At 34.6% G+C, this 10,370-nt stretch overlaps 1 protein-coding gene across 2 annotated transcripts; it reads left to right on the plus strand.

The window, feature by feature from the left end:
- Positions 1 to 529: 529 nt before the first annotated feature.
- On the plus strand, positions 530 to 8,990 carry LOC109805622 (serine/threonine protein phosphatase 2A 55 kDa regulatory subunit B beta isoform). Of its 2 annotated transcripts, none has more exons than XM_020367783.3 (14): positions 530 to 848; positions 1,538 to 1,641; positions 1,765 to 1,863; positions 1,949 to 2,068; positions 3,744 to 3,953; positions 4,570 to 4,661; positions 4,963 to 5,081; positions 6,177 to 6,300; positions 6,568 to 6,691; positions 7,656 to 7,724; positions 7,825 to 7,916; positions 8,003 to 8,080; positions 8,164 to 8,234; positions 8,328 to 8,990. In XM_020367783.3, the coding sequence occupies exons 1-14, from the start codon at positions 737 to 739 to the stop codon at positions 8,462 to 8,464; spliced, it is 1,551 nt and encodes a 516-aa protein (XP_020223372.1). In that variant the 5' UTR covers positions 530 to 736; the 3' UTR covers positions 8,465 to 8,990. The 2 variants fall into 2 exon arrangements, with proteins under 2 accessions (XP_020223372.1, XP_020223373.1); XM_020367784.3 differs by having other exon boundaries at positions 3,744 to 3,950.
- Positions 8,991 to 10,370: the final 1,380 nt, after the last annotated feature.

Here is a 10,370-nt window from a genome sequence, read left to right on the forward strand (position 1 = left end):
TTAAAATATTATTTCCTTAAAAATCCTCTTCCTTTATAAATACTGTCTTGTTCTCCTGATAAAGCAGGTGTCACAAATAAAAATACAAAAGGACAATCAAGTCATTTCATGATCCACATTTTTATAATTCCACAACCCAAACAAATCCTTAATTAATAAATAAACTTGAATCATGTTAGTAAAATTATTCTTAACCTCACCTGACTGTACCACACAGCCATCACAGTCCGGCCACACAGACTATCCCAGTCCAATCAACACTTCGTTGTAACAATAACAACAAATGAGGGTGTCACAGACGAGGAAATTTTTTAAAATTAAATTATTTTTTTTACGTACGTAAAAAAACAAACAGAACCTTATTGTCGAGAGAGAACTAAACATAAGTGTGTTGGTGTGTACGTGTGATTATTTTTTTTTAATTTTTTTTTATTTCTCTTTTCATGTCCAACACCAAGGAACCGTTTGCTCAGTAATTTTTTAATACAGAGAATACCGATATTGTCCTCGTAGAGAGAGAATAACTTGGATAGAGAAGGGTGTAGGAGAGAGAAAGATTTTGGTCTTTTTTGTGTTCCAATGGTTCAACTGGGAACCCAAAGAGAAGAGAAAAGAAATTTTATTTCTTTTTTAGACGGGTCTTTGTGAACCTATGATCTTGTGAAAACCCAGAAAGCGATCTTTGATGCACTCATAGGATTGGCCGATTCAGTCGCGTGTTGGGTGGCCGTTGAAAATGAACGGTGGCGATGAGGTCGTGGCAGCTCCGGCGGGTCCACCGCACCCTCTGGAGTGGAAATTCTCTCAGGTCTTCGGGGAGCGTACGGCAGGGGAAGAGGTTCAGGAAGGTAATTCTCGTACCTCGTATTGGTGCTTGGGAAAAGGGGCATGCTTTTCGTGTCTTTGTCGGATCCAATTCCTGGTTTGGGATTAGGGTTTGATTCGATCCGTTTCGGATCGTGTTTCGTTACTGCCTTGTTTCTTTTGTCCAGTAATGTTTGTTTTGCCTTTTGGGTCACTGCTTTGATCCTTGTCTGATTGTGGGTCTTGTTTGGTTTTTTGCTTCGGCCACTTCCGTTGTTGGGGATTGGTTGCTATAGTTTGTCAATCAATGTGTGACTTTGTTTGAGTATGATGGGTTAGATCTCGGTGTTGTGTAGTTTGGAGAGTGGCCATGAAGATTCACTGCTGGGGTCTGGTCTTGATATGTGTCTTTGACAATGTTAAAGGCAATTTTGGTTTTGGATGAGTTTGCTAGGTTGGGGTCTCTTCACTGGAAATGTTTAGCTTATACTTTAAGAATGGGTTTGTGTGGTAATTCTGTCTGTCTCAGGCTGGAAACCTCATTTTCTGTCCTAACAAAAAGTGAAGGAAGCTATTTAGAATATCTGGAATCAGGTGCTTTCAAGGGGAGGAGAGAGTGAATGAGTGTCCTAATGATTGCGAAAGAGGGATTTGGTGTTTTGTATCTGAATTGGCTTTTGTTGCAGGATAATGTTTAAGTTTCCTGACTGTTTGCCTTATTGTCTTTCTACAGTGGACATAATTTCTGCTATTGAATTTGACAAGTCTGGTAATCATCTTGCTACCGGTGATCGGGGTGGTCGAGTGGTTCTCTTTGAGAGAACAGATACAAAAGATGTAAGACTGATTTTTGCTTACGCAAGTGTTTTCTTTTTCAAAATGAATAAGCTAAACTTTGTTTTGATAGAGTCTTTGTTATGCACTTAGTATTGTAATATGTATGTATGCTGAAACATGCAGCATGGTGGATCAAGAAGGGATTTGGAGAGGATGGACTATTCCATTAGTAGGCATCCTGAGTTCCGTTACAAAACAGAGTTTCAGAGTCATGAGCCTGAGGTAATCATCATTTGCTCTGTGATGTTGCACAAACATCCTATGGCTCGGAAGCATCAACATTTATAATGTATGATCATTGTTTCAGTTTGACTATCTCAAGAGTTTGGAGATTGAAGAGAAAATCAACAAAATCAGATGGTGCCAAACAGCTAATGGTGCCCTCTTCCTTCTTTCCACAAACGATAAAACAATCAAATTTTGGAAGGTATTAAATAATTGACACCTTTAGTATGCTTAGTGCTCTTATTTATCAATTCACTGGTAACTTGTGCACAAGGTTGCACTTCTGAGGAACGAAGTTTGGTCACTGGTTTCACATGCTTTGACAGTTTTCTGTTTACAGAGATGTATTAATGCTATGAGATATATCTTCCTTCAAATTGGATTCTATTGGCAGGCTTTGCCTTCTCAAGTTACCAATTATATTTGAATCATAGTTAATAGCATGCTATAGTCCCACTGTCAGTCTGTCATGGTGTCAAAGTGGACTACTCCAGAAATCTTGTGTAATATTTTTGTTTTGCAGCTCTCCCATCTGCTACTGTGAAAGAAATCATGATAATTTGTGGCTGCAACAGTGGTAGGGGCTAAGTACCTGTCTCTGTTCCCCATTGTGATGTCTAACCTCGTTTTGGGGGTTATTTTATGTTTTCTCCCTTTTTTCTTAGAGTAAAGGGTTTAAAACCTTTTTCTGAATACTCTTTCACATAAACATCCCAAGATGTCTCTATTTTGACACAATACCTTTGGACTACTGCTCACTGGCATAGTTCCAGCCTTCCAGGCAAGCCCTGTGACCCATTGCTCATTTCTGCACACCATCTATAGCTCAACTTAGTTGTTACCCAAATCCTTTTCATCTCAAACTGGTCTTGCCTTTGGTCTAACTCTTTCCTGTTGCAGTATTGTTCACTTTTTTTTTATTTTATTTTTGTGTATTCTGAGTTTTAAGCGTTAGGCTTGAACTTATAACTCACTAGGGTTAGCATAATGGGGGGGAGTTTGAGTAGTTTGCACAAGGTTTTAGGTTTAAACCTTCTTGCCACCATTGTACAGCAAAAGGCTTAAACTTGTATAACTCCTTGACTTTCATTGTTATTGACTTGTATGTTTAGCTTGTGACTATGACTCTTGAAAATTAATTATGAACTTTGAACATATTGTTCCCCCCTGAATTTCCAAGCCATTGTGAATGGAAAATACTTTGGTTGAAGAGTTAAACTCCGGCAATTTCTACGTTTCAAAAGGAATTAATCTCCATTGGTTTGGGAGATATCCTTTGTTCACACCAAAAAAAAAACAAAAATGTAACTTATTTGACTTGTATTTACAATCTTCAATTTAGCGGTTTTAGTATTGGCCACTCTGTTGATATCTGAGATCGATAACTATGCTTTGAATCATTGGTCATTAATTGAACTATTGTTCTGTTAACCATATAACTTTGCGTGTAGACGATGACTTTTGAGGGTGCATTCATGTGTAGGATGTTCATTTTCAAGTGCATAGTATCATGATTGCCTTTCTGAACCCTTCCATCTTTCAAGGACTTTAACTGACATATCTTTTGCTTGTGAAGTTTAACTTGCAAACCTTTATTATGCTTTGTGGTGTCTTAATATTTACTGTATTAAATACATTGAAATGATTGAATGTTGTGAGGATAGATACAGAAGAAGGCCCTGCCATGAAATAGATCCTAAGGGAAATTTATTTTCATTAAACTTGTAACCTAGATTGGTTGTTTGCTTGTTCATGTGATGTATACAAAATGAATGTTGTTCGTTCCAATTTGTATTTTTTTTCATTTGAATAATTTGATTGATCCATTGACTCCTAGGCCACTCATTTGTATTTTTTCTCATCCGAGAGTTAAACAGGTTCAAGAAAAGAAGGTCAAGAAAATTTCTGAGATGAATGTTGACCCTTCAAAATCAATGGGAAATGGATATATTGCTAGTTCAAGCAATTCAAGTAATTCTAGGCCATATCTAGCAAATGGAGGATCTCCAGATAGATCATATAATTATCCAAGCAATGACTTTTCATTTCCACCAGGAGGCATACCTTCACTAAAATTACCCATGGTAGTTGTATCCAACCCTTCCACTTGCAATCATTTTCTGTATATGTTAATCAGGGATAAATTGTTCTATAATATGCCTTTTACTATAAACAACCAAGAGATTATTAGTGAAAGGGTCAAAGCTCTGCAATGCTTTTTCTTCAAAATTGAAAACAGATGTGCTGTTTCTTGTTTCTTTAAAGTTAAAAAACCTTGCAGAAACAGATTGAACTTGCTAAACTTGGTACAAAAAACATATGGGCTTGTTTGGATAAATTTATCTGTAAGTACTTGTAGGAGAAGAAAATTGGAAGGAAAAATGAAATAAACCTCCACTCCATAAGCTAAAATTAAAATTAGCTCATGCATAAGCTAATTGCTAATTCTTGTATTGATTAAAGCTCATTTTTCATTTGCTTCCTATTTTTTTTTTTACAAGTATTTGTAGAGAAGTTTATCCAAACAAATCTATATCAATAGTGGTTGATTTCGTGATACTAGTTTTACTTAATGGTGTTCTCTGATTCTGATACTTTAAAAGTCAAGAAAGAATTGGAATTGGTTGAAGTTCTTCCTTTTCAAACTTCGGCTATTGCTTGTTTGAGAATTTGCAGTACTTACTTGTGTTGTAAAATATGTAGGTAAGTAGCCATGAAACCAGCTTAGTTGCTCGATGTCGTAGAGTGTATGCACATGCTCATGATTACCACATCAATTCTATTTCAAATAACAGGTGATTTTAGCTTTCTTATGTACTTTATTTTGCTGTATTCTACTAGCATATTTTGGATGAAGTCGAGAACCCAGAGGGTTTATATTCTAGTTAAAGGCTATTCAGTGTCAATCTTGCTTTCATTATTTTTTATTTCTTTTACTATGGTGATGATTCTGAAAAAGATGACTAGCTGTTTTCTTTCTGGGGTATTACTTTTATGTTTACATGATTTTGTGCATTTTTTTTTTTAATTTTAACTTTCATAGTTTTCTAGATACTGATCAAATTTGGATGGTGTTATGTTGCTCATATCTTCTAGTGATGGCGAAACTTTCATATCAGCTGATGATTTGCGAATAAATCTTTGGAACCTGGAAATTAGCAATCAAAGTTTTAATATTGTTGATGTAAAGCCTACGAATATGGAGGATCTGACAGGTAAGCCTGATAAAAAAAAATTATCCTTTTAAACATTGTTGGTAAAACACTAAAACTAATTACTTTATATAGTTAAAGAAATAATGCAATATATAAATTATAGTTGACTGACAGTCACAGTGGGTGCTCAATTGCCATGGCCTACCCTGTTCGTCAATCCAACCTAGTCTGGTGACTCAACCAGGCTTAAGCCATTCAAGGTGGGTTGGACCTGGGTTCATCTTGAAAATTGGGCCAAGTTTGAGCTAAAATTGTGGCCTGAAGAAAATATTGGGTCTGGACTCTGGACTGTGTCACCCTTTTGTAGAATTAACCCTGCCTGATTATATATATTTATTTCACATTGGCCATACTAAATTTTTCAGTGTCGGAAAAAAGTTTTTACTTTATGGTGGTTGAAAGAATCACATGCTCTTTTAAATTATTTAGCCATTAGCCTTTAACATTTTGACAAGATAGATAAATATTATGTTGTGTCACACTAAATAGTATGTGGTGTGTCAAACTATGCTATGCTATACTTTTATCCTTTGATACTATTTTTTCCTTTCATAAAGTGGTTTATTGTTGAACATGTGTATCTTTTATGAGATGCAATTTTGTACAACCAGTCCAATCTCCTGTTTTCTCTTTAGACTTGCATTTTGTATTAGGTATTTTCTAAACTTTGGGCTGGTGTGGCTGACCCAGCCCAACCTATACTCAATCTTTACCAACTCAGCTAGGGTATAGGTTTGGGAAAACATGGTCAAAAAATTTGCTAAACCCGGACCAATCCATCCCTTGAGCACCTTTTGCCTGTGTACATCTTTATAGTCTCAATTTGTTTGATGTTGAACTGTGTCAGGATTAGAGTTCAACATTATCAGAATCAAGGGTAAGAACAGGTTGTTGGGCGTTTTATAGTGAGAGGGGATTTGCGTGTGACAGGCAGGGGTATTTAAGGTTGTATTGATGGCTGTTTGAGTGTGGTGAACATAGTGTTTGGGAATTCATGGATGTAGGGTAAAGTGAAGGTTGCCTCCATTTTTTATTCAACTTAGTTCCATTTTAAAAGTATTGATCGAGCCTTGACCCTATATATTATTATTTCAGAGGTTATAACATCAGCAGAATTTCACCCTACACATTGTAATATGTTGGCATATAGCAGTTCAAAGGGTTCAATCCGTCTAGTTGATTTGCGACAATCAGCATTATGCGATTCTCATTCCAAACTGTAAGTACATATTTTTTATATACTCTTTTGGTTTTGGGTAATTTTTTTGGCTCCTAACAATTAAGCATCCTGCTGCGGTGCTGCCCCCATAAGGCTTTCAGTTTTTAACAAATGTTGAGACTGTAGACAGAATTACTGGAAAGGTCATTTATTTTTCCTTCTTGGTCTAGACTTTCAAGCAGAATTTTTATGAAGTCTATTATATGTATGCTTATATGTAATTTTTTATACCTGGCAGACTCTAATAGGTAATACCCTTTGGTGCAGATTTGAGGAACAAGAAGCTCCAGGGTCCAGATCATTTTTCACAGAGATTATTGCTTCTATCTCGGACATAAAATTTGGGAAGGATGGAAGATACATACTTAGTCGTGATTACATGACTTTAAAGGTTTGAAATTTTCTAATATCAAAATCTATGCTTCTGCTAAAGCTTTCATTTGGACTCTCTGAATTAGATTTTTGACAATCAATCTCCTTTAACTTTAAAACATCTCAATAATTAATTTCACCCAAAAAGAAAAAAGTATTTTCAAAACTTATTTTCTAATTACTATCTTTTAATAAGTAAGGAATTTAACAAGTTTGAAAAGTTTTAGATAAAAAGGGATTACAATTTGAATTGATTAACAAAAAGTACAGAAAAGTGGCTATTGAAATATTTTTCAAAATTTGGGGGGGGGGGTGCAAATTGCCAAAATTTAAAGTTAAAGAGCCTATTTGCCAGAGACCCAAAGTTGATTTGAGCCAAGGTCTTTTATTTATTTATTTGTTTTTTTACTAGTTCAGTTTCCCTCACTTTGCACCATTTTTATAAAATATTCATGGAAATAAATATTAAAATAAACACTATCAGGAAACTTTGTTAGCAAAAATTAACCTCAATTTATTTTCTCTCTTAAAATTTACAAATAAACTAGACACTAAAAGAAATAATATTCACACAAAAAATCTTCATAAATAACATTTACTAAATACTGCATATAACCCTTATTCAACGACCTGCATTTCATATGCACTCACAACCATCATCAAAACAGAAATTTCTGATGACAAACAAAATGTAAAGAAAATAACATGTAAAATGGGCAGGGGAAATTCATTAAAATTCGTGGGGAAAATGGGCAGGTAAAAAACCATTCAAATGGATGGGAAATTGAGATGGGGATGAACCTTCAATTCTAGTATATATGGAATATTGATTATTTTTCTAGGTCTATGTTCATTTCAAATTCAAATATTGTGTAGATAAACATACTGATATCTTTCATTTCTGACTTTTTTGGAGGATTTCTGCTTTATGTTATAAATTCTTAAAGCATCATCTTATTTCACTAATTGACTTGTTCTGTCAGTTGTGGGACATTAATATGGATTCAGGCCCTGTTGCAACTTTCCAGGTTCATGAGTATTTAAGACCCAAGGTTAGATTCCTGTGTTTAAATAAGTGATGATGAACCGTGAATTTCTTTCGGCTGCTTTATTTGAGTTATAACTAGCTATACTTTTCCTTGAACATGCCAGCTTTGTGATTTATATGAAAATGATTCAATTTTTGATAAGTTCGAGTGTTGTCTGAGTGGAGATGGATTGCGTGTAGCAACTGGTTCTTACAGGTCTCTTATACAAACTTCATCCATGGTTCGATCATCATTGGAATTGTTTATCCCGCATCTTACGATTTTGTTTCACTTGATGCCAGCAATCTATTTCGTGTGTTTGGTTGTGCCGCTGGAAGTGCTGAGGCTACAACTTTAGAAGCCAGTAAAAATCCAATGAGGTAATTTTATGGGAACTCTGACATCAAGTATAGTTTTTAGTTAGGCATTGTAGCATTTATATTAACTTATTGCGTTCTCTCAGACGACAAGTTCCAACACCTTCAAGGCCCTCTAGATCACTGGGAAATAGTATAACACGTGTTGTAAGACGGGGTCAGTCTTCACTTTCACTTGTCTGATTTGAGCAAGATTCCATAATTGTTTTTTGATTTGAGCAAATTTCAAATATTTGAAATTTGTGAACAGGAGCAGAAACCCCTGGTGTGGATGCTAATGGGAATTCTTTTGATTTCACCACGAAGTTGCTGCACTTAGCATGGCATCCAAGTGAAAATTCAATTGCTTGTGCTGCTGCAAATAGCTTGTACATGTACTATGCGTAAAGAGAGATGATTGAAGAGAACATGGCATGGTGACATTGGTGTGGAGAAGGCTTCTTGTGTCTTTTCCCATCTTACAAAACCACTGGGTTGGAGGCTACATATACATTATTAACTCTCACACTACAAGTGCCCTTCAGAGAGCTTTTAGAAAAAGATCCAGAAGTGGCTGATTTTGTTACTGGGATGGGCAGCATCTCTCTTCTTTTTTCCCCTTCTCCTTTCAATCCTAATATTCTTTCCCTCTATTTCTGTATCTTCTTCTCAAAGAGAAGGTGCAGTCAGTCAATGTTTCAAATTGTGTTTGGCTTGCAAGTGAAGAAGAAAATGTCATTGTAGCTCTCCTACAACAGATACTAAAGGATGTTCAATATCTGCCACTAGGATTCAGATTAAAAAATGTAGTTTTTCTTTTTCTCTTTTTTACCCAGATATCTCTGTGGGATGGAGCAGTTGAAACCTGCAGTGCATCATTTTTTTATTGATTAATTTTGTGTTGGAATTTAATTTGACATGTTTCAAACTCTAATTTTGCTGTACCTGTCAATTTTGTTAAGGTAATAATTTTAGGCTGCAATGTAGGATTAACAGGATTATTATCTCTGCAACGCTTAATCCTGGCTAATTTTTGCTGCTTCTCATTAGTATGCATTTGAAGTCCAAATAACAAATTCACGCGCGTCAATTCTTCAACTATGTGATATGAATATGCGCCGTGTAACACATGTAAAATTTATAAAGTAAAAGTGTGTTTATAGTGAAGTTGGATTAAAATACAACTTTGTAGAGTATTGATCGATAAATGGATGGTGATTGTTAATGCCGCAAAAGATATGTTAGGAGCAGGAACAATAAGACGAGAAGATGAATAAATAAACGTTCATTTATCTTTCGGCTTTTAGGGGAGAAATTTTCCTACCTTCACTTTAGGCTGAATTAACAATTAACAATGCACATGACCATGCTTTCTCCTGGTCGATTTGTAATGATTGATTAGTTCACATCGTTGTCTAACAAATTATTTCAAGTAATGGTTGTATTAGTTCCACATTCGCCTTACTACATCTTGATAGTTTGCAAAGGAAATACATGCCACCAAGCATCACAAGTAGTGGCAGACCATGGACAGGCTATTGTTATATATCCAGGATCCACCCACCATCAATCATTGGCCAAACACTTGTTTTATATAGGTTCCCTCTCTTAGTCCTTATTTATTCACTTTCTCAATTTTGCATGCATAGAACAATTATCCTTAACTTGTATGTCTCCTGTTGCAATTTTGTCTCGCATTAGAAATGACACACAATTTCAATTTCTTAACACAATGCAAAACCAACACGACGTACCTTTTTCAGGAAAGTATACAACTTTTTTTAAGTAGTAAATATAATACAAGTGCAAGTTATCCAATTTAAGTTGATTTTATATTTATATAATATAATTTTAGTATTAAACAGGTAATTTTATAAGAATTTGAGGTTTTTCAACAAGAAATATTTAAATTTAGTGAAAATTAAATAAAACAGTAAATTAATTATGATAAATTTGAATTTATAAGAAGAATAATCAAAGATTGATCCACTAATTTTTCCTACATAAAATCTCTTAACTTTCCATTCAATATTGTAAATATACAATTAATTTGATAACTAACAAGTATAGTTAAACCCTAATTCCTTATGTGAGAAATAGGTTGTTTAAGAAAAATTTCAATTTTTTTATGATTTTTTTTTTAAACAAGTCAAGAACCAAAAGTCGACTAATAAGATTTATTCTTATTCCTTAGTAATAAATGTTATCAATATTTTATATAAGTTGTAATTTTAAAAGCGCTTCTCAACCTCGACTAAAAATTATAAAATCATGAAGAAGTTGAGTACCAATAAGCATTAAGTACAAAAGATTA

This window comes from Cajanus cajan, chromosome 10 (genome assembly GCF_000230855.2).
Source record: "Cajanus cajan strain Asha chromosome 10, NIPB_CcT2T_4, whole genome shotgun sequence".
Taxonomy (NCBI): domain Eukaryota; kingdom Viridiplantae; phylum Streptophyta; class Magnoliopsida; order Fabales; family Fabaceae; genus Cajanus; species Cajanus cajan.

Excerpts from the sequence above, each read along its gene's own strand:
- LOC109805622 (XM_020367783.3), top strand. The coding sequence starts at position 737 with ATGAACGGTGGCGATGAGGTCGTGGCAGCTCCGGCGGGTCCACCGCAC. Across the intron at positions 4,662-4,962 it reads AATTCTATTTCAAATAACAG|TGATGGCGAAACTTTCATAT; the intron begins GTGATTTTAGCT and ends CATATCTTCTAG. Across the intron at positions 8,081-8,163 it reads GCCAGTAAAAATCCAATGAG|ACGACAAGTTCCAACACCTT; the intron begins GTAATTTTATGG and ends GCGTTCTCTCAG.